The sequence below is a fragment of the Pygocentrus nattereri genome, chromosome 4 (genome assembly GCF_015220715.1).
Source record: "Pygocentrus nattereri isolate fPygNat1 chromosome 4, fPygNat1.pri, whole genome shotgun sequence".
NCBI classification, from domain to species: Eukaryota; Metazoa; Chordata; class Actinopteri; order Characiformes; family Serrasalmidae; genus Pygocentrus; species Pygocentrus nattereri.
The window spans coordinates 19125187-19149550 of record NC_051214.1 but is presented as its reverse complement, the minus strand read 5'-3'; the positions used below and the strand labels follow the sequence as shown (position 1 = coordinate 19149550).

Below are 24364 nucleotides of genomic sequence, written 5' to 3'. Positions count from 1 at the left end.
GCCACTGCCTCATTAAACACACTTGATTTAAGTCATCAGTAAGTTCCATTTTTGTCAACATTTGTTTTTATGAGTAACGGTTTCATTGATGTTTCTTCTGTTATAGATTTAGTCAAAGACATTTGCTCTTGTGTTGACAACAATTTAACAGCCCCAACCCCCCTTGAGTCCCAAGTATTTGAGTACTGCATTTTTGACATGTATATCAATTGATATGTATTGATATGTATCAAGTTGGCATTTATAAAAGTGTTTGAATGCTATTATTTTATTGTGGCCTGTTTCTTGACATGATTTTTTAATATAAATCCTGATGCACTGCACAGACGTTCCTCACTAGCAGCTCAACACAGAATCACATTTCACACAGAGAAATCCAACAGTGTCCTGGTTTATCGAATCGACTGGGGATTTCTTTTTTTTTTTGGGGGGGGGGGGGGGGGGGGGGGGCATTTCTCTAGTGGAAAGGCTACAAGCGGGCCTGCAAAAAGAGCCTAATTAACAAATATGGAACATTAGACAAGGGAAAGAACCCAGACTGAATCTAGTTTAAGAGGCTAATAAACAACCTAGTTCTATTTCAAATGTAAATGCTTGCCTGGACAGACTGTAAAATAAAAGTACCCTTGCATGGCTTGGTGTGCTATGGGCTTATCAGTTCTTTTGAAGTAAGAGTAATAGGAACACCCCTGTGTCCTCAGCTTCAGCTAAAGCTGTGGTTTCTTTGCCATAAAATAGCAACTCTTCGTCTTTGCCATCTAACTCTGCAGCTGTCTGTCTTCTGCCACAGGAGGACATGGTGCAGAGGTGTCGTGAGGATGAGAAGAAGCGTATAGAGGTCACCACTCATTTCCAGAGCACGCTGGTGGACATTCAGGCCCAAATCGAGCACCACAGCAACCGCAACAACAAACTGTGCCAGGAGAACAGCGAGCTGGCTGACAAACTCAAGGCCATCATCGAGCAGTACGAGCAGAGAGAGGAGGTACAGTGAGACTCACATAGATACATTTGAAGCATACAAACCAGATCAGACCCGTTCAGAATGCAGACTGGTGTCTAAGAGGTCAGGACTGTCAAACAATTCATTGTATATTCATTGTAGACATTGGCCACTGTATTGGAAACAACATGTAGCTTGACCTTACTATTCCAAAACTGTAGCTCATCTATTGAAGCGCATTGCCCATCATCAGTGGTCAGTTTCTCACCACAGAGTTGCACAGAGTTTACTGCATTTCATTGGCTCTGTACCTGTACACTGCACAATGACAAAGTTGAATCTAATCCAGAACATTTGGGGTGGTGGACCATTGTCCAGCTAGCTGTGATGAATAAAATGGGGTAACACAATAATCAGAAAATGTAATAATAAAATAATAAAAACTTTATTATGATGCATTTTGTAGGATAATGAAATTCTATCTGTTTTCTGTGACTGTTACTGTATTATGGCTAATCAAAACCTGCCAAGCTCCTCCTTATTTTCAACAACCTCCAATAATTGCTTAGTAACTGCTGCTGTCCGCAATTACTTCAGTGCGTAAGTAGCATGTTCATGACTAGCATTGGGATTCCAGAGCCTTCCAAAATTTTTCAAGGGTTTTATGAGATTCAGTGTGGAAAAAAGAGAAGTAATTTTCTCAGTGAGCTCAGAACAGCTGAGGCTCGGCCATAGACTTTACTTCCCAGTCTGTTTATCTCTATCGAGACAGAGTACCAACAGAGTACACAGCCCATGTTCAAACCTTGTATTTAATTTCTTGTGGGCAGTCGTGGGCTGGAGGTTAGGGAACCAGCCCTTTGACCAGAAGGTTGTCGGTTCGATCCCCTCAGTTGACAGTACATGACTGAAGTGCCCTTGAGCAAGACACCTAACCCCTAACTGCTCCCCGGGTGCTGTGAATAGGGCTGGCCACCGCTCCGGGCAAGTGTGCTCACTGCCCCCTAGTGTGCGTGTTCACTATCGTGCATGTATGTGGGTGTTTCACTGCACGGATGGGTTAAATGCGAAGGTCTAATTCCACTGTGTGGAAGGTGATTCTGAATTCAATTCATTTGTCTGGACTGCTTGTAATATTGCTGGCTAAATCAACATGCTTTAGTCTAACTCCAGTAACTGCTCAGTTTAGGCTATAGTTGGCTATATTAGTGAGCAGATGAGAAATCAAAGTTACCTACTCATAACACACGGCAACCAGCATGAGAAAGTTCACTGTTAACTAGCAAATTCATGAAATAATATAATGTAGCTAACATTATTGAGAAATCAGCAGAACAGGCTCTGTTCTGTCCCACTAACTGTATGAGTAGCTGCCTTTCCCATTAGCTGGGGTTTGGTACAGATAGCCTTTTATAAAGTACACTATTTTGCCAAAAGTATTCACTTGTCTGGCTTCACACACATATGAACTTGAGTGACATCCCATTCTTAATCCATAGGGTTTAATATGATGTCAGCCCACCCTTTGCAGCTATAACAGCTTCAATTCTTCTGCGCAGACTTTCCACAAGGGTTAGGAGTTTGTTTAAGAGAATGTGAGTGTCTTTGGTCCTTTTTGCCATTCTTTTCCTGCTTGTCTCTGTTCTAGACACTGTTAGTGATCTCCGCCGGCACTGATAATCTTCGAAGAAAAAACTGCACACATTCACCGTTACAGCATTTCACAGACTTTATCCACACTGGCCCGTTTGGAAAACTATTTAGATTCTAAGGATGCCATCATCCTAAGACATTTCCAAATGAAAGACCTCATGCAGACACATCATGCCTTCCACAGCATTCATTTGAAACTCTAGCTGAGCTGCGCTCTTGGATGTGTTGAACACCATTGCTTCTGTGACAGCAGAGGTGACTACTTAGTAGTTTCATGCATTTAAGCAAAGGTTTAATGAATTTGTTCAACTTTGGATGAACTGATGATAATATTTTGACAATAGTTCTCATTTTTTGGTTGGTTGGTTCAGAACAGGGGAGTGAAACTCAACCACTAAAGGAGCAACATTAAAACATTTGTTTTACGTTATTATTGTGGAATAACTGTGTTGTAACAAGGTACCTAATCACATCATATTAATTGCCATTCTATAATCAACACTCTGTAATTGGACTGTACTTATATAACAACTGAAGTTGCTACACATGTGTAATTACATAAGATGTACCGCTGTAATCCATCTGTAACAGTGAATAAAACATTAGTAGTTCCACTGTTGTTGCATAAGTTGTTCACATATAACAACACAGTTATTAGGGACACTTAATTTAAAGTGGGACCGGGTAGGAGAATCAGAATGTACTTTATGTTGCAGTGCAGGGTTCAGATCATTGACCACGTTGCTGTTGCTCAGTGTCTCACAACATTCAGTTCCCATTCTGATGCTGGGTGGACTGGAATTCCTCTGCAGTTCTACAGATAGTCAAATATGTTTGCTACATCTCAAGCCATTTTTTCCCTAGTCTGATTCTACTTAAGTCCTTGTTTAAACACTTGAACAACAGAGAATGAGTTTAAGGACCTCTGTCCACCTCTGACTATCAACACAACCACACAGGCAGCTGATGACTGATGCATCAGCTGATGCGGAAAAGAGCTTTTGAATATCCTCAAGAACCCGCAGCGGAGCTTGGTCTCAAAAGTCACACCACTTTGACCCATGCTGCACAGCTGAGCATTTCCATTGCAGCTTGAGGAATTAAAACCAGAGATATAGTATGTGTCCAAAAGTTTGTGGACACCTGCTCATTCAACATTTTATCCAAACTCAAGGGTAGAGCTGCTTTTATAGACCAAATAAGTTCAACGCTACAAACTTTCAACACCAAATTTCAATACCTAAGTAGTTATTTGGTCCCACTTTATATTGTCTCTAATAACTGTGTTCTTACATGTGAACAACATATGCAACAACAACATAACTACTGATGATTTAGTCACAAATGTAATCGTAGCCTATGTAATTACACAAGTGTATCTTAATAATTGTAACAGCCTATTCTTATGTAATTACACATGGGTAACAACATAAATGTAATTACATTTGTAATCAGACTGGAACTGCAGTTTTTTCAGAAGTAAATGTATGTAATAATACATTACTTACACTGTATCTACCAGCCTTCCTAACATTTAGTCAGCATTTGTGCTGCTACTGCTGTGACACTGTAGCCAGTTTCAGCTTTAAACCAGTCAGTAATGTGACAGAACAGCAGACATACAGAACACACTTACCTGGAGTGGTGGGCAGCCCTCTCCACAGTGCCCGGGGAGCAATTGGGGGTTAGGTGTCTTGCTCAAGGACACCTCAGCCACGTACTGTTGTCTCAGGGGCTCAAACCAGCAGTGGCATTGTCATAGGATGCCATTTTTGCCAGTCATTTTTCTGCCCTGCTAGATCTGCCCTGGTCCACTGTAAGTGCTATTATTGGGAAATAAAAGTGTCTAAGAGCAACAGCAGCTTTCCCTGTAGACCACACAAAAGTCTGGGGGTGAAGCTCATATGGTAACTCCAAGCTAATATACTAGCCACAATGTGTTAACAGGTTAATATGGTAGTCAAGATCATACAGCTTCATATAATGTGACGTATTGAATTGTTATATCCCTACCCAATCGTATCAGATGGTGTTGCATCACTTCAGAGAACACAGTTCCACTGATCCACATTCCACTGCTAGGAGGCTTTATAACCTTCTAGACATGGCTTGGTATTAAGTATGGTGACATTAGGCTGCTCTAAAGAGTCCAATTCTAATAATTAGGTCAGTAAAGTCAGCAAGTAAAAAAACATTAAAGCAAAGACTGGCAAAATGAGTAATACATTTATGTCAAAATGAATTAATATGAGTAGTAATCTTTTTTTTTAATGATGTTTTTGGTAACACTTTACTTGGACGGACCATTGTAGGTTATATGTAAATGTTCAGTGTATATTTACATAACAAATCAACGGAATGGTCATTAAATGCCATAGAACTTGAATTTGAATATTACTTACATGGTTCACTATAGATGCTTAGTAAATGCTCAGTCTGCCTTACAGTATCCTTCAACTAAATAACCATTAAATTCAACTGAACTTGAAGTTCATTGTGAGTTTATTAAATCTATCCTTAATACTAAACCTAACCCTCACCTTAACCTCAAGGCAAAACCTACATCTACTCCTAACCCAAACTCTAACCATAATGTTGTTGATAATCAACTGCGGATGTTGTTAATGATTTAAGTAGCTGTAGAGCATCTATAGGGGACCATCCAAATAAAGGGTGACCATGTTTATTTTTAACTGTCATTTTTATTTGCCACTTATTTTGCATACTTTGAAAATTTTGCTTGTAGATTTTATTATTTTATTTTAAACTTTCAGCGCAAAATTATCTCCAAACAGTCACGTCAGATAATGTTCATACATCAACCATCAGAATGGGGAACAAATGTGATCCCAGTGATTTTAACCATGGGATGATTGTTGGACGGGTTGGTGCCAGTTGGGTATTTCTGCAACTGCTGATCTCCTGAGGTTTTCACACACAACATTCTGTAGACGTTACTCAGAATGATGATGGGAATGCCTTGTTGATGAGAGAGGTCAATGGAGAATGGCCAGACTGGTTCAAGCTGACAAAAAGGCTCCAATAACAAAGATAATCACTCTGTCAAATTGTGATGAGCAGAAAAGCAACTCAGAATGCACAGCACATCGAACCTTGAGGTGGATGGGCTACAACAGCAGAAGACCATGTCAGGTTCTGCTTCTGTCAGCCATGAACAGAAAGCTGAGGCTACAGTGGGCACCAAAACTGTAAAACAACAAAATACTGGAGAAATAGCCTGGTCTGATGATTCTTGATTTCTGCTAAGGGTCACAAATGGTAGGGTCAGAATTTGGCACCAACAGCATGAATCTATGGACCCAACCTGCCTTGTATCAACAGTTCAGGCTGGTGGAGGTGGTGTAATGGTGTGGAGAATATTTTCTAGGCACATTTTGGGCCTATTAAAAAGATGGACAAAAGTACCATGTATGGCTAAAATGGACAGAAGTACCATGTATGGCTAAAAACAGTATTAGCAACCTTGTAAAACCCTGAATTTTGACAGTTGTTTTGTTCAGTTTTATGTTTTTTAAACCTTTTTTCAATGGATCAACCACAACCTGCAACATGACAATTGATAACAACTCATATCATATATTAAAATATGTATTTTCTGAAATTATTTCTTAAGCAATTATTACAAAGTAGGCCTTCTCAGGAAACTGTAATCTTTTCCTTTGCCATTGACCTGTCAGACAGTTAAATATGATGTATAATTAATGCCATCCAAACACATAGTGTAACATAATGGATGCTAGTGAGTGGAGTGGAATGCCATGAAAACATATTTTAAATTCATTAAAATTATTTTCATATTAAATTCTTTGCACTGGGCCTCTCCATGGATCACCACCTTATCGTGGTGGAGAGGTTTGTGTGCTTGAAGGACCCTAGGAGCTATGTTGTTTGGAGCAAAAGCTCCTGGTAGGGTCTCCCATGGCAAACTGGTCCTAGGTGACAGGCCAGACAAAGTGTGATCCATAACCACCCCTATGAGGACAACAAAGCAGGACTTGTGTACCCTGCCCGGATCAGGGTTACCGGGGCCCCACCCTGGAGCCAGGCCTGGGGGAGGGGCTCGCCAGCGAGCATCTGGTGGCCGGGCATTCACTCATGGTGCCCGGCCGGGCCCAGCCCGAAGGAGCATGAGTCCCCCCTCCCATTGACCCACCACCGATGGGAGGGGCAGTAGTAGGGGTGCGGTGCATTGTGGATCGGGCAGTGTCCGAAGGCATGGGCCTTGGCGTTCTGATCCACGGTTGCTGAAACTGGCTTTTGGAACTTGGAACGTTACCTCACTGGCGGGGAAGGAGCCTGAGTTGGTGCGCGAGGTTGAGAGATACTGGCTAGATATAGTCGGGCTCACCTCAACACACAGCTTGGGCTCTGGGTCCAATCTCCTTGAGAGGGGCTGGACTTTTTTCTTTTCTGGAGTTGCCCATGGTGAGAGGCGGCGGGCAGGTGTGGGCTTTCTCATAGCTCCTCGACTCGGCGCCTGTATGTTGGGGTTTTCCCCGGTGGACGAGAGGGTAGCTTCCCTACGCCTTCGGGTTGGGGAACGGGTCCTGACTGTTGTCTGTGCTTATGCACCGAACAGCAGTTCAGAATACCCAGCCTTCATAGAGTCCTTGGAAGGGGTGCTTGAAAGTGCTCCTCCTGGAGACTCGATTGTCCTATTAGGGGACTTCAACGCTCACGTGGGCAACGACAGTAAGACCTGGAGGGGTGTGATTGGGAGGAATGGCCTCTCTGATCTGAACCCGAGTGGTGTTCAGTTTTTGGACTTCTGTGCAAACCACAGTTTGTCCATAACGAACACCATGTTTGAACACAAGGATGTCCATAAGTGCACATGGCACCAGGACACCCTAGGCCGCAGTTCAATGATTGACTTTGTAGTCGTGTCAGCGGACTTGCGGCCATGTGTACTGGACACTCGGGTAAAGAGAGGAGCTGAGCTGTCAACTGATCACCACCTGGTGGTGAGTTGGATCAGGTGGTGGGGGAAGATGCCAGTCAGACCAGGCAAACCCAAACGTATAGTGAGGGTTTGCTGGGAACGTCTGGCAGAAGAACCTGTCAGATTGATCTTCAACTCACACCTCCGTCAGAACTTTGACCAGATATCGGGGGAGGTGGGGGACATTGACTCAGAATGGGCCATGTTCCGCTCCTCCATTGTTGAAGTGGCTGACTGTAGCTGTGGTCGCAAGGTAGTTGGTGCCTGTCGGGGCGGTAATCCTCGAACCCGGCGGTGGACACCCCAGGTGAGAGATGCCGTCAAGCTGAAGAAGGAATCCTACCAGACATGGTTGGCCTGTAGGACACCAGAGGCAGCTGGCAGGTATCGACAGGCCAAGCGATCTGCGGCTTCAGTCGTTGCCAAGGCAAAAACCCAGGTGTGGGAAGAGTTCGGTGAGGCCTTGGAAAGTGACTTTAAGTCGGCTCCGAAAAGATTCTGGCAAACCGTCAGGCGACTCAGAAGGGGAAAGCAGTGTGCCACTAGCACTGTATATAGTGGAGATGGTGTGCTGCTGACTTCGACTGAAGACGTCATTGGGCGGTGGAAGGAATACTTTGAGGACCTTCTCAATCCCACCAACACGTTCTCCAGTGAGGAGGCAGAGTCTGGGGACACGGGAATAGGCTTGTCCATTACTGAGGCCGAAGTCGCTAAGGTAGTTAAAAAGCTCCTTGGCGGCAGGGCTGCAGGGGTGGATGAGATCCGTCCCGAGTTCCTCAAGGCTCTGGATGTTGTGGGGCTGTCTTGGCTGACACGCCTTTTCAACATTGCATGGACATCGGGGGTGGTGCCACTGGATTGGCAGACTGGGGTGGTGGTGCCTCTTTTTAAAAAGGGGGACCGGAGGGTGTGTTCCAACTACAGGGGAATCACACTCCTCAGCCTCCCTGATAAGGTCTATGCAAGGGTACTGGAGAAGAGAGTCCGGCTTATAGTCGAACCTCAGATTCAGGAGGAGCAGTGCGGGTTCCGCCCTGGTCGTGGAACACTGGACCAACTCTTTACCCTCTCCAGGATTCTGGAGGGTTCATGGGAGTTTGCCCAACCAGTCCACATGTGCTTTGTGGATTTGGAGAAGGCATTCGACTGTGTTCCCCGGGGTATTCTGTGGGAGGTGCTTCGGGAGTATGGGGTACATGGCTCTTTGCTACGAGCCATTCAGGCCCTGTACAAACAAAGCAGGAGTTTGGTTCGCATGGCCGGCAGTAAGTCAGACTTTTTCCCAGTGAGAGTTGGATGGAAGGGTTGGAAGGGTGGAGAGCCCTCTCTGGGTCGGGGATGAGCTCTTGCCTCAAGTGGAGGAGTTTAAGTATCTCGGGGTCTTGTTCACGAGTGATGGTACAAGGGAGCGGGAGATTGACAGGCGGATTGGTGCTGGGTCAGCAGTGATGCGGGCTCTTTACCGGTCTGTTGTGGTAAAGAAAGAGCTGAGCCATAAGGCAAGGCTCTCAATTTACTGGTCGATCTACATTCCCACCCTCACCTATGGTCATGAGCTTTGGGTAATGACTGAAAGAACGAGATCGCGAATACAAGCGGCTGAAATGAGTTTCCTCCGCAGGGTGGCTGGACTCTCCCTTAGAGATAGGGTGAGAAGTTCGGTCATCCGGGAGGGACTCGGAGTAGAGCCGCTGCTTCTTCACGTCGAGAGGAGCCAGTTAAGGTGGTTCGGGCATCTTGTTAGGATGCCTCCTGGACGCCTCCCTTGGGAGGTGTCACAGGCAAGTCCACCGGGGAGGAGACCCCGGGGAAGACCCAGGACACGCTGGCGTGACTATATCGCCCAGCTGGCCTGGGAGCGCCTCGGAATCCCTCCCAGGGAGCTAGTGGAAGTGGCTGGGGAAAGGGAGGTCTGGGCTTTGTTGCTCAGGATGCTGCCCCCGCGACCCGAACCCCGGAGAAGCGGAAGATGATGGATGGATGGATGGATTCTTTGCACTGGGGCCCGAGATCCTCTGGAACATTCTAGAAAACATCCAGCATTCTCCAAAAACACCAGCTCACACAAACATTGATACAAGTGTTCTCTGGAAAGTCTTTCACAGTGGCTTGCCATTAATACATTAACACATATGTTGCCTATTATAAGAATGCTTTTTCCTCTCTGTTCTTGTCTGGCAATATTTTCTAGGCAAAATTTGGGCCTGTTCATAGCAATCAATAATCACTTGAATGCCACAGCCTATTTGAGTATTGTTTACCATCTTCCAATGGCCACTTCCAGCATGATAATGCACCATGTCAAGCAAAAGTTGTCTCAAATTGGTTTCAAGAACAAGACAGTGAGTTCACTCTTCTGTCGCCTCTCCAGTCACTAGATCTGAATCCAGTAGAACACCTTTGGGATGTGGTCAACATGGAACAGAATCTCAATAAATGGTCCCAACATCTTGTGGCATCCATGCCGTTAAGAACTGAGGCTGATTGAGAGAAAAGGAAGGAATATAGTGTTCCTAATAAGGTGCTCAGCGGATGTATGCTCTATGTTCAAACACATTCAGACACTCTGTCTACAGCTGCCCATGAGTTTAAGTTCACCATACCAATATACACCTGCTGGAGTTTTTAAACACTGTGTCCACTCACTGTCCACTCTATTAGACACTCCTACCTTATCGGTCCACCTTGTAGATGTAAAGTCAGAGACGAGAGCTCATCTGCTGCTGCACAGTTTGTGTTGGTCTTCCTCTAGTCCTTCATCGGTGATCACAGGACGCTGCCCACAGGACACTGTTAGTTGGATATTTTTGGTCGGTGGACTATTCCCAGTCCAGCAGTGACACTGAGGTGTTTAAAAACTCCAGCAGCACTGCTGTGTCTGATCCACTCAGACCAGCGCAACACACACTAACACACCACCAACACGTCAGTGTTACTGCAGTGCTGAGAATGACCCACCACCCAAATAGTACCTGCTCTGCGAGGGTCCATGGGGGTCCTGACCACTGAAGAACAGGGTAAAAGGGGGTAAAAAAGTATCAGAGAAACAGATGGACTACAGTCTGTAACTGTAGAACTACAAACTTCACCTATACAGTAAGTGGAGCTGATAAAATGGACAGTGAACGTAGAAACAAGGAGGTGGTCATAACGTAATGCCTGTCCAGTGTAAATGCTGTATGCTGAATGAGTGCATCTTACTGAATTCACTATTTAGAAGGGCTGGCTGGACAGTGCACATAATTAATTCAAAACAGCATTTAGTCATAAGGGCATCCAACACTAGAACACAGCTTAAACCTTTTAGCTCACGTACAGATGGGGACAAACTCTATGTCTGGCTCAGGCGCAGCTTTAATTGCATGGCACATTGCCAAGGAAACTGCATCCCAAAAAGCTACAAACCTGCTTTGTCCACAACAAGAACTCCGCTTCATTTTACTTTTTACTTCTTGATTCATGCCCTATTTGACAGTGAAACTTGCACCTTGTAGAACATTCTAGCATGGCGTACTTAATCACATGAGAATCCACCGGGAGAACGACAAGCCCAACGTGACGCAGGCTAGGCTCAATCTGTCATGCTGATGGGTACCACTGAGACCGCTCACTCACAGCTGTGTATTATGGGGGGAAAAAACACTTCTTGTAGTTTAGTTGGAGTTTTGTCATGGAAAACTGAGACATGTATCTCTACTGCCCCCACCTGGTTTGTGGAGGTAAGCACAGGACATGAGGGATGTGACCAATGTCATGTCTCACATTAATTGAAAGATCTCCAGTGCTTATGGCTCTTTAGTCCTTAAACCTATTACTCATTAGTGATTCTAAATAACAACTTCATCACCTATGCTGAAAAACAGGTTACCTTCATATGAAGTGACAGTTTTCCCCTAATCCAGATGTGATCAAGCAATCAAGACATGGGTGAAGTATGCTTTATTTTGTCACTGGAACTATGAGGCCAATGCAGGTGGTAGACTATGGAAGCTTCATATAGGCTTATTTCTGTGGTTTTTGACACAGTATGGCAACTTTTACACATAAATATGGACAAAAGTACCATGTATGGCTAAAAACAGTGTCAGCAACCATATAAAATCCTGAATTTTGATCAGTTTTATGTTTTTTAAAACTTTTTTTTTCAATGGATCCACCACAAGCTGCAACATGACCATTGATTCCAACTCATATCAAATATTAAAATATGTATTTTATGAAACTATTTCTTAATCAATATTACACAGTGGGCCTTCTTTGCCATTGTTATATTCATTAAAAATGATTTTCATATTAAATTCTTTGCACTGGGGCCTGAGATCCTCTGGAATGTACTGTACTGAAGCCTAGAAAACATCCAGCATTCTCCAAAAAGACCAGCTCACACAAACATTGATGCAAGTGTTCTCTGGAAAGTCTTTACTGTATTCACAGTATGTGTGGATCGTCCTTCCATTAATACATTAACACATATGTTGCCCATAATAAAAGTGCGTTTTCCTCTCTGTTCTTCTTTCTCTCAGAGTTTGGAGAAGATATTCAAACAGAGGGATCTGCAGCAGAAACTGGCAGATGCCAAACTGGAAGAAGCAAACCTGCGGCTAAAGGAAGCTGAGGAAAAGCACAATAGAGAGAAGGAATATGTGAGTCATGCTGCGCTCCTTATTTCTGCCCTCAGGCAAACAGAAGGATTGTTTTTATACACATAGTGTTTACCACTAGTTTCTGAAAATTAAGAGCTGAATCTATGATATGTCATTGTGAATGTATGTCTATTATGCCTTGTCATATAAGATGTTCCAGGTTTTGTAGCCTAAAGCAGTGGTTCTCAACCAGGGGGGTCGATAATTTCGAAAAATTTTAGGGGTCGTAGGAAGCAGAGGCTTGATGTATTTTTACATTAATGGCCATTGAAACAACAGGGTTGAGTTCAGGCCACCTGTTTCAAAGAAAACAGCTCTGCCTAATCACACAGACCACTTACCTATAGGAAGAAATAACCAGATTAACAGATTAACTGTGATTTCAGGTTTAGGGAGAGGGCTGCCTTGGACTTTCTTAGAGCCAATAAATTTTTATTTTTATTACTTGGAACCAACCACTTTTGGAGATGTGGCACTACCTCTGTACACCGATAATATTGTGCTTTTTAAAATAGAAAGTTAAATAGAAGGTGGCCTTGAAGATGCAGTTCAGTAGCACTTATTAGCTTAATAACGAATAGCAACCAAAAGTATTCTCTCATCTGCCTTCAGACGCATATGAGCTTGAGTGAGATCCCTTTCTTAATCCATAGGGTTTAATATGATGTCGGCCCACCCTCTGCAGCTATAACAGCTTCAAATCTTCTGGAAAGGCTTTCCACAAGGGTTAGGAGTGTATTTATGGGAATTTTCAACCATTCTTCGAGAAGCTTTTTTTATTTGTGAGGTCAGATACTGACGAGAAGGCCTGGCTCAGTCTCTGCTCTAATTCATCCCAAAGATGTTTTATCTGGTTGAGGTCAGGACTCTGTGCAGGCCATTCAAGTTATTCTACACCAAACTGGCTCATCCATGTCTTTATGGACCTGCTTTGTGCACTGGTGTGCAGTCATGTTGGAACAGGAAGTAGCCGTCCCCAAACTGTTCCCACAAAGTTGGGAGCACAAAATTGTCCAAAATCTCTTGGTGCTGAAGCATTAAGAGTTCCTTTCACTGGAACTAAGGGGCCGAGCCCAACTCCGGAAAAACAAGCCCACACCATAATCCCCCCTCCACCAAACTTTACACTTGGCACAATGCAGTCAGACAATCCCTTTGGATCCCTTTGAAGGACACAGTTGATGAAGGCGTGTCCTTTGAAGGCTGCTTAGACTCACGAAGGCTAAACCGAAATAACTCCTGTAAAGTTATTTTAAAGTTCTTTCAAATCAGAGCCAGAAATTTTTATTTTAGATGTTTTTTTTTTCATTTAGTAGAGCTGGAGATGCTTCACTGCTGGCTACTGATGAGATTCGCCTCAGTTTAAACCCAGTACTTATATTTACAAATGTCTCTTCAGCCGCCATTTGCTTCTCTGCTTACTACGCCACGTAGTAATGGATCCCAATGGATCTTTCATTGCCGTGGAAAAGAAGGACATATTTTTCGGCTGCATATGAAGGAGCCTTTGAAATGGGACAACCTAGTCGCGCCACTGTGACGCAATTGGCCTTTAAATGCAGCCTCCGAAGGATGCAGCCCCTGAAATGGGACACACTGAATAATGCAGCAGCACTGGAATTCCATCATCCAGGACCTATGCTCCTCACCCCTGTGGGATCAACAATCTATGTTACAATGCAAACTAAAAGTGGTCATGCTGCTCTGTTTGGTGTGATAAATTGGTGTCTAATGTTTGCAAAATATTCCTTTATTTTTGGTATTTCAAAAACATTTTTTGGGGGGGGGATCGCAGCTCAACAATGCCCACGGTTGAGAGCCACTGCCTTAAACTAGTTCTTGAGCAGCGATTATGTAATGAATCAGTAAGCATTAGTCATGCATGGAGAGTTCAGAAAGTAGAACAAAGTCTGAGGAGGTGACCCATGTTAATATCTCCTTGTCTTTGTTACTAGTTGCTTAAAGAAGCAATTGACAAAACAAAGAAATGCTACACAATGAAGCAGCAGGAGTTACAGACGAAGAAGCAGGTAAAGGCGAAGTGCTCTGTCTCTCTCTTTCTCTCCCATATCTCTGTGTCTTTTTGTGTGTAACCGCAGTTACTGACTCACGCTGCAGAGTGGAAGCTACAGGCTAAAGAGCTGAAAGAGCAGCACACTGTGATGCAGGCTCAGGTGAATATCCACTGCAGCTCTTTCTCAATCTCTAGCTCTTCAGGCCTCCTGTCCTAGATGCTTACGGTAGAGATGAACAGACAAATTGCATCATAAAAACTCAATGATGCATAAAGGATGATGTCAGTGTAGTGTCCTTCACATGTGACAGCATATAAGGGGACTCCTCATTTAAAGCATATTTAGAAAGCAGCATTATCCTCAGGGGTGTTCGCTGTTTCTTTAGCCTGAAGATGCCATCCTAGGTGCACTTAAAATAGCTGTAGTCATGGAAGAGCCACCTGGGAGTTGTTCCTAATCGAGCCACTTTAGTGAAGCTGCTTGACCGAACATATTGATGTGGTTAAAAGGGAAGCATCAATTTTTCAAAATTTCTGAATAATTCAGTGGTTGAGATTCAAACAATCAGAGCCATTCAGAGTGGTTTGATGTGAAATGGTTTGTTGTAAAGAAACGCACCTACTCAGACATCTTTACAGTGGTGGTGATGGGAGTTTTTGTGTTACAGACACTGCTGATCTTGTTGTGTTCATTTCTTAAGTTAAGATCTGGCAGGTCGATATAAGATCTTTCACAAATTCACATTACAGAAGCAAACCTTGCCTTAATTAAGGAAGTTTATCTTATAGCATCTTATCTCAAGAAAGGAAAGCTTAACTTATTTGTTTGACGGCGACAATGAGCTGTTATGCCTGTTACCTAGCAACAGATCATACGTGCACAGCTGAAATTTAAACACATAATTGAAATAATCAAGTTATTAAGTCAGACAGCTGACGTTAGCTACCGTTACTGATGCAAAAAGGTCAAACAAAACTAAATGGCGATAAACTTGAACCTAAGAATATGTCTCAGCGCCTCTATTATTTTTGTAGTGCATTGCTGTTCTGCAGTTGCAGTTTCAGTCTCCATTTCCCAAACGCTTAAGCCAAGCATGCTAACATTTTTACCTCCTAATAAACAGACACACGTTCAGCTCTGTCTCCTCATTATTCACCACCATCACTGTAATATTTTATCTGATGAGTTTTCATCAACAATAACACGTAATAAAACATAATAAAAGGCGAAGATTGTGTCTGTAGCATATGGGATTTTTTTCAAATACTGTCAAAGCACAGTTTTCAGTGTAGATAAATGTAGCATCATTATGCTGGTTATAGAGAACTGCCTCTCACTGCATGAAAAATTAGGACAGTATTTAGGAAGTTTTGTGTTGATAAGACATTTCTGTAATACTGTTTTAATACTGCAGATAAGTACAGAGCCCCGCTGGTGACATCCTGTATAAATAAAACTAATGCATGGCCACAACTTAGTAAGGCGTGGGAATGAGATCCTAATGCATGGCCAAGACTTAGTAAGCCGCATTCTCGTTCCCATGCCTTACTAAGTCGTGGTCATGCATTAGGATCTCACTCCATTGCATTATTTTTTATTTATACAGGATGTCACCAGTGGGATTCCGTAGATAAGATTTTTAGACTTAAGACGTTTCTGTAATGCAAGAGTCACAATGTCTACAAAACAAATGTAGCCATTTTATTTATTATCCAAAACAACTAGTGAACCTACTCATCTTTTGAGTTTTTATATTTATATTTTTATGTTGACAATGGTAGTAGAAAATCTAAACAAGGTTTTCTTTGGGTACAATTTGCCATTATGAATATATTTAATATACTTATTGTGAAACAATGCCATAGGCAGTGTATTCATGTAATGTAACCATTTCATGTAATAACTGTCTGTGGAACCAGAAGTCGCAATATCTGCAACACAGAAGTTGATATTTCATTTGCCACCAAAAATGACTTGGGAATACAACCCCAATTCCAATGAAGTTGGGACGTTGTGTAAAACATGAATAAAAACAGAATAGGATTATTTGCAAATCCTTTTCATACTATATTCAGTTGAATACACTACAAAGACAATATATGTAATGTTCAATCAGATAAACTTTATTGTTTTTTGCAAATATTCACTAATTTTGAATTTGATGCCTGCAACATGTTCCAAAGAAGTTGGGACAGGGGCAACAAAAGACTGGGAAAGTTGAGGAATGCTCAAAAAACACCTGTTTGGAACATTCCACAGGTGAACAGGTTAATTGGAAACAGGTGAGTATCATGACCGGGTATAAAAGGAGCATCCCTGAAAGGCTGAGTCGTTCACAAGCAAGGATGGGGCGAGGTTCACCACTTTGTGAACAACTGCATGAGCAAATAGTCCAACAGTTTAAGAACGTTCCTCAATGTGCAATTGCAAGGAATTTAGGGATTTCATCATCTACAGTCCATAATATCATCAAAAGATTCAGAGAATCTGGAGAAATTTCTGCAAGTAAGCGACAAGGCAGAAAATCAATATTGAATGCCCGTGACCTTCAATCCCTCAGGCAGCACTGCATTAAAAACAAGCATCATTCTGTAATGGATATTACCACATGGGCTCAGGAACACTTCAGAATACCACTGTCAGTGAACACAGTTCGTCGCTCCATCTAAAAGTGCAAGTTAAAACTCTGCCATGCAAAGCGAAAGCCATAAATCAACAACACCCAGAAACGCCACCGGCTTCTCTGGGCCTGAGCTCATCTGAGATGGACTGACACAAAGTGGAAAAGTGTCCTGTGGTCTGACGAGTCAACATTTCAAATTGTTTTTGGAAATCATGGACGTCGTGTCCTCCGGGCCAAAGAGGAAAAGGACTGTCTGGATTGTTATCAGCGCAAAAGTTCAAAAGCCAGCATCTCTGATGCTATGGGGGTGTGTTAGTGCCCATGGCATGAGTAACTTGCACATCTGTGAAGGCACCATTAATGCTGAAAGGTACATACAGGTTTTGGAGCAACATATGCTGCCATCCAAGCAACGTCTTTTTCAGGGACATCCCTGCTTACTTCAGCAAGACAATGCCAAGCCAGATTCTGCACGTGTTACAACAGTGTGGCTTCGTAGTAAAAGAGTGCGGGTACTAGACTGGCCTGCCTGCAGTCCAGACCTGTGTCCCATTGAAAATGTGTGGCGCATTATGAAGCGCAAAATACGAGAACAGAGACCCCGGACTGTTGAGCAACTGAAGTTGTACATCAAGCAAGAATCGGAAAGAATTCCACCTACAAAGCTTCAACAATTAGTGTCCTCAGTTCCCAAACGCTTATTGAGTGTTGTTAAAAGGAAAGGTGATGTAACACAGTGGTAAACATGCCCTGTCCCAACTTCTTTGGAACATGTTGCAGGCATCAAATTCAAAATGAGTGAATATTTGCAAAAAACAATAAAGTTTATCCGTTTGAACATTAAATATCTTGTCTTTGTAGTGTATTCAATTGAATATAGATTGAAAAGTATTTGCAAATCATTGTATTCTGTTTTTAATTATGTTTTACACTATGTCCCAACTTCATTGGAATTGAGGTTGTATGTCTTTTGCGTTGCATGTAATGCCAATGGTGGTAAGAATGCCGTAAAAAAAAAAATCTTTCTATTTTGCCATGCCTCTGCTTGCACCTCTAATGTGAATGGATTTTAAAAATACATTTTAGACCAAAACCCGAGTTTCAGGCATCAGGCACCAAATTCATACTTTCACACCAATTCATACTATCAACACCACTGTGAACAATTCTGTTTCTTGAGACCACTGCATTTCACATCAGTACCTCTCTGAATGACTTAGTTTACATCTTAACAATTGAATTATGCATCATTTTTGGAAAATCTTCTGAATTTTCCATTTACAATTAATGGAAGTGGCATTAGCATGACTCAACAGGCGACTGTTACCTACTAGTAACGTTAGCATTTTTGACTGATTTATTGCCCTAAGTTTTATATTTGAGACCTTGACCTCAATGTATCAATGTAAAAACTGTATATTTTTTTGCATTTGACTGGTTTAAATGCCCTTAGCTGGTTAGTGTTAGCATGAGAGAGCCTATGGTTTGCTTCAGGGAGCAGTTGTTGGTACACTGTCGATCTGACACCACTCTACTGATCTACGAACTCCATATGCTGGTGGCACAGAGTAACACACCAGTAGACAATGTTATCAGCAGTCTGCTCTAGTTCTGTAATGTTCACAAATGTTGAGTGCAGGCCAGAAAAAAAAGCTCCATCTGCTACTGTGTTTGATATTAAATTTGCACTCTTCTCTTTTTGGCAGCTGGTCCCAGTGTTTCACACTGCTCTTTTACATCACATGATTATTATTTTCACACCAGAAACCAGACTATTTTGCTCTCCCCACAGTGGCAACACAGCTCTTAGGTTTCCCTGCAACTAGGTTATACTCCAAATTTCAAATATAAAAAAACTGAGAAAGCATTAGTCCTTACAGTGTTAGGATTGACCTCAGCTCAAACATTAAGCTTTTCAACTCCTTGGACTCACCGGTGGTTCCAAAATGCACTTGGTCATATTCTTCATTCCTTTCATATTTCATAAGCTACATTCAGATCCTGGGCGTGGTATAAGGCTATAAGTCTTCTTTCCAGTTAAATAGATGGCGATGTCATTTTAAACCTTTATAATAAAAGAAGCTGAACTCAGTTTGTTTTTCTACTTAAAGTCGACCCGTTTTTTCCCCAAATCTGGGCTATAAACTATAAACAGACTGCGTCTCTTCAGTGATTTGCTCTGTAAACATTACTTTCATAAAATAACACAAAGAGCGTCAGAGATTTTTGGCTTTCAGCAGTAAATTGTAAACATATAGTGATATGTGTAGATCATAAAACGTGTTCTGTTCATTTGAGGGGAGCTTTTACAAAATGATTAAATAAATAAGTAAATAAATATTAAATTGATTTCATGCAGTGACTGAATAATTTCCTTTACGATTTGTTCATGTAAATTTAGATGGAAACAATAAAATATATCCTGGAGAATAAGAGGTTAAAGCTCTTAAAGTTTCTGAAAAAAAATCACATAAAATCATATATAGTCAGACATTTTGCCTTAATGTAAACAACTTCCTTGGATCAGTTTTTTGAGAGTAACCAAAATTTGGAATTTCCTACTATCCCAAACCTGGGCTGAATAAACAGAGTTTAGATCAGTGAGATCCATTAACACAGACTGTCACAGAGGCACAAACTTTATATCTTAAGATGTCAAATTATAATGTTTAATATGACTATACATCAATTAGCCATAACATTAAAACCACCTCGTTTCTACAATAAATCCTTTTTTCTACACTCATTGTTGCTAGTTTGTCAGCTCATCTGAAGAGGCAGCATCCGGTACTCACCCAACATGAAAATCAACATTTGTCTTTTGTTTGTTTTTCTTTCAAGATTGTCTTTGGCTGTTTTTGAATAATAAAACATCTTTTTTCAATTTATTCCTGCAGTGTTATCATCTAAAAAGCTAGCCTTCAGCCCTTTGGCTAAAGCCAATTTTTTCCCCTTTTGTCGTTAAGGTTTCCTTCTCTGTGGTTAACCGGATATTTGTTAATGAACTGATGGATACTTGAATATCACAATTAGCCTGAATGCATATCTGTACATGCCAGTACACATGGAGCAACTGTATTCTTTAAATCCTCCAGTGGTTTCTTTATATACATTCCTTGTAAATTTAGTGAAAAGAAAGTTTTCACCCCACCACTACCACCTGTCCTGCTGTATTAGCCTATATCTAGCTCCATTTACATTTGCTCCAGTAATATTTGCATTGTAATGATAGATCATTGTATTATGCCATGGGTCAGATTTTTGAAAGGTTGACTTGATAATATTACACTTTGTTTTATTATTAAAGGTTCTTCAAAATATCATTTAAAATGAAAAAATAGAAGTTAAAAATAAGAACTTAGATACAAATACATGTTCTCTCATTGGCCTAGTAATGGTGGGCCAAATCAAACATCCAGGCCACACTTTGGGCAGCCCTGATCTAGATTTCAACTTAAATGTAATCAAATAAATGGACATACAGCTGCTGTCGGAAAAAAAACCTTGTCTCTCAATTTTTGTCGTTTTTCAGTTTAACAGACTGTTGTTCTTTACATTGTGTGTAAATTTCATGATGAACGGACCAAAAGAAACAGCCCAAAATGACTTGGAAAAAAGTCTGGCTCCATTAACTTACATTAAAAGTAAAGTATGTTTTTTCCTTCTCCTGTAAAGTCACCATTTTGGAGATGCAAGGTTTTCTTCTGACAACAGCGATATATTTCTATTGCTCCCTCAACTGGAAGCATAAGTATTTTCAACTCTTGTTAAACAAAAACAATCGTATAAATTATTAATGTGTTATGATGTTATATCATGCATGTCATTAGGAAATGCCTGCTTTAACACATATACTTGGCAATGCAATTTCACGTTTTATCAGCTATGCAACTCTGATAAAGACTGCAAGAATTATATTACTTTTTACTTCAGCTTTTTGCATTATAATTTTACAGTCTTTATTTCAATGTGTAGACTGAGTGTGTAGAGTGGTTAGTTAGTGTAGTGTGTAACATCTCTGCCAGGTTCAATCCCCACCTTGGCAAAGACCCTACACTATACCAATAAGAGTCCTTGGGCAAGACTCCTAACACTACCTCCACCTACCTGTGTAAAAATAATCAAAATGTAAGTCGCTCTGGATAAGAACATCAGCCAAATGCCGTAAATGTTAATGTCATGACTAACTGCATAATGGCAGTACTAGTAGAGTTAGTGCACTAATCTGAATACAAATTTATATGACTAAATACTGTCAATGAGTCTCAAAGCTGCTTTCTCTCTGCATTCCTTCCTTCTCAGAAGTCATTTATTCACAGGGGTCTATTCTGCCAAACAGTAAGTTACAAAACAATGAATCAATCACTGCTGCCGCTGAGAACAGTGTTATAATTAATCTCTGAAAGCACGCGGCCATTTGAGGCCTGTTTTGACCTGGAATATGAGAGCCGCTCTTTGACTGATTCATATGTCCTGCAAGAACATCACCAATTACTGAACAAACTCTATTAATTATTGTATTCAACCTTCAGTCAATTTGTCATGTACTTGCACCATGTCACGCCCAAAAATCTTCATTCATATCATTCACAATCTGACACAAATTAGGTTTGTTGGCTGTGGTTTGGGTGAGTGAATGTCCTTGGCCAGGAAGGGGAAGGGACCAACTCAGGAATCGAATAGAATTGAATTCTTCTTTACAAATTCTGTGTGTACAATGGATGTCATTTGAGAGAAATTGCAAAAATTTGTTTCTCACCCTTTTCTTTTAGCTTGTTTTGTACTCGCAGAAGTTTGACGAGTTCCAGGCTACACTGGCCAAGAGCAACGAAGTTTATGCTACTTTCAAACAAGAGATGGACAAGGTGCATCATCACACATTTATATGAATGACAGTGATTTAAACCTGTGGTTATAGTGTTGTTATGCACCGTGATGTTAACCCCTTTATATCAACAACAGTATTTTACATTGTATGTCTTCACAGATGACCAAGAAAATGAAGAAACTGGAGAAGGAGTCAAATGCATGGAAGATACGCTTTGAAAGCTGCAGCAAAGCCCTTACTGACATGATTGAGGAGGTGACCTTTTGTATTTTTTATTGTATTTACCTATCAGGGACGTTAATTAAACCAAACAATGTTAAAGGGTTAGCCAACCCATTTTTTTAAAAAGGAATTCCCCCAATTTTTCCAAATGTATGCATAATTCAATTGCTAACAAAGTCATTCTTACTATTTTGCCATGAAGTGGTTCATTGTAGAGAATCTTACCAACTCAGATGTCTTTACTCTGGTGGTGATGGGAACCAGGGGGCGCCATAACTACAACACAAATACGGCTGTTTTATTTGCTATACAGAACCACCAGTAGGATCTACAGGCATCTGGTGCACTTCTGAATGTAATGATTGGATGATGGTAAATTTGTTTGAGGACTATTTTATCTTAGAACTCTCTGCATATATCTGCATTTCACAACAATCCACTCTGAATGACTTTGTTTACATCTTAACCATTTAAGTATGCAGAATTTTTGAAAAATCAGTGGAGTAACTGTAGTTTTTGGGCCCTGATGTTATGAACTTAAGGACAAACTAATATTATAACAAACAAAATGCACAACAGTAAAAATTCACTGTGTACACATCGTAATTTCATTATTTCACCATCAGATCTGCACTAAATGACTGTGTTCATCTCTTCCTTCCCACAGAGATCTGAGAAGGGCAAAGAGCTCGAAATGTTCACCTTGAAGATCGCAAAGCTGGAGACGTTGTGCCGAGCACTGCAGGAGGAAAGGAGAGTCCTATACGACAAGATCAAAGAGATACGCTTGCAGGGCTTTGCAGCTTCAGCGCTAGTGAAGGGCACAGAAGAGGAGCTCCCAGAGCTGAATCAGCTGTCTGAGCCAGAGGTGGCGCGTAACCCCGTGCTAACCGCTGAGATGGAGAAGCTGTGGAAGGAGCAGGCCCGGCTGGAGGAGTTTGCGGCCTCCCTCATGGCCTCCACTGCAGATGGCATGGAGGATTCCGACGATGAAGAGGAATCATCTCAGCCTAAACCAGAGGGTTCCTCTGTTCCCGTGTCAAGCGAACCACAAGCGCTGAAGTTAATTTCCACAGTTCAAGAACCTTCCAGTTTGGAAGAAGACAAGCAAGAGGTAGTCAGTGAAGAGGCAAGTAAATCATCTACAGCTCCTGAGCCAATCACAAATGAGACAAGTCAGTTTGAGGCAAAGCAAGAGCCAAGCAAACAAGCCAAGGAAGAACCACCCATGGAAAAAGCTGCAGAAGTAGAGCCGGTCAAGCAGGACACGCCCAAGGAAAAATACAGCAAGCCAAAACCTGTTCGGCAAAAAGAGGTGAGATTCAAAGAAGTGGAAACAGAGCCCCCCGAAACAGAGTCTACCAAAAAAGAAGTCAATACAACACAAGCAGACCCCAAAGCAGAGTCTACCAAAGAAGAAGCCAGTACAACACAGCAAGACCCCAAACTAGAGTCTACCAAAGAAATCAGTACAACACAAGAAGACCCCAAAGTAGAGTCTACCAAAGAAGTCAGTACAACACAGCAAGACCCCAAAGTAGAGTCTACCAAAGAAGAAGTCATTACAACACAGGAAGACCCCAAACAGGAGCCTGCTAAAGAAGCAAGTTCAGCCAAACCCACCAAAGAAGCTATCAAAGAAGAATTGTGCTCAGCAGAGTCCCCCAAAGTGACGTCTCCCAACGCAGAAACAGAAACAGCAGAAGTCCCCAAGGTACAGCCAATCAAAGAAGAACCCAGCACATCTGAACCTGTAAAATCAGAACCAGAACCAGCTGAGGCTGCAGCACCCAAAACAGAGGAGGCCAAACCACAAACCTCCAAAGGCCAAGAAGCCAAGCTGAAGACCAGCAAAGCCCAGCCCAAAAAACAAGGCACTTCTAAGAAGAAAGGTGCAGCTAAGGGGGCAAAGAAAAGCTGAGGAGATTATCATAAAGTAATTGGCTGCCACAGTTTCACCAAAAATGTTATCTTTTGTCCTTTTGTCATTTTGGGTGTTGTGTGTTTGGATGAGTGCAGTGCTGTGTGAGTTTTGGGTTATATATATTAAACGTATTTAACCTTTCCTACTAATTTAAGAATAGCCCCTTGGTAAGCTTTTTATAGCTCTCTAAGTGTGATTCATTCGTTTTTCATCTTGTAATACGTTTCTCTACTCGTAAATAAAGATGACATACTGTTGACAAAAAATGTCCAAAAGTGTTCTTTTTATACAAAATTATGCAAAGAATGAAACAGACTTAACAAAACGAGGATCAGATGGTTGAACAGTAGCATTCAAAAGTTTGGAGCCAATCGCTTTGAACAATTTTTTTATATGCACAATAAAACTGTTGATAAATTGAATTTAAATATTACAAAATATTCTCCAAAATTTGTCTTTAGATGCTTTATACACTATTTGAGTAATTCCCTAAACAAAACATGAATAAAATGGAGGATTCCGACGATGAAGAGGAATCATCTCAGCC

At 41.6% G+C, this 24364-nt stretch overlaps 1 protein-coding gene across 3 annotated transcripts in view; it reads left to right on the top strand.

Annotated features, from left to right (window-relative positions):
• Positions 1 to 24083, top strand: part of txlnba (taxilin beta a) — a 62365-nt gene extending 38282 nt beyond the window's left edge. For 2 of the 3 annotated variants that reach the window (XM_017701068.2, XM_017701069.2), the window contains exons 5-10: positions 791 to 985; positions 12086 to 12205; positions 14161 to 14235; positions 21616 to 21708; positions 21831 to 21926; positions 22561 to 24083. In XM_017701068.2, coding sequence (XP_017556557.1) covers positions 791 to 985; positions 12086 to 12205; positions 14161 to 14235; positions 21616 to 21708; positions 21831 to 21926; positions 22561 to 23814 — 1833 coding nt within the window. In that variant the 3' untranslated portion in view covers positions 23815 to 24083. Of the gene's footprint in view, positions 1 to 790; positions 986 to 12085; positions 12206 to 14160; positions 14236 to 14304; positions 14380 to 21615; positions 21709 to 21830; positions 21927 to 22560 lie in introns of all 3 variants that reach the window. The other variant, XM_017701070.2, reaches the window with a different exon arrangement.
• Positions 24084 to 24364: the final 281 nt, after the last annotated feature.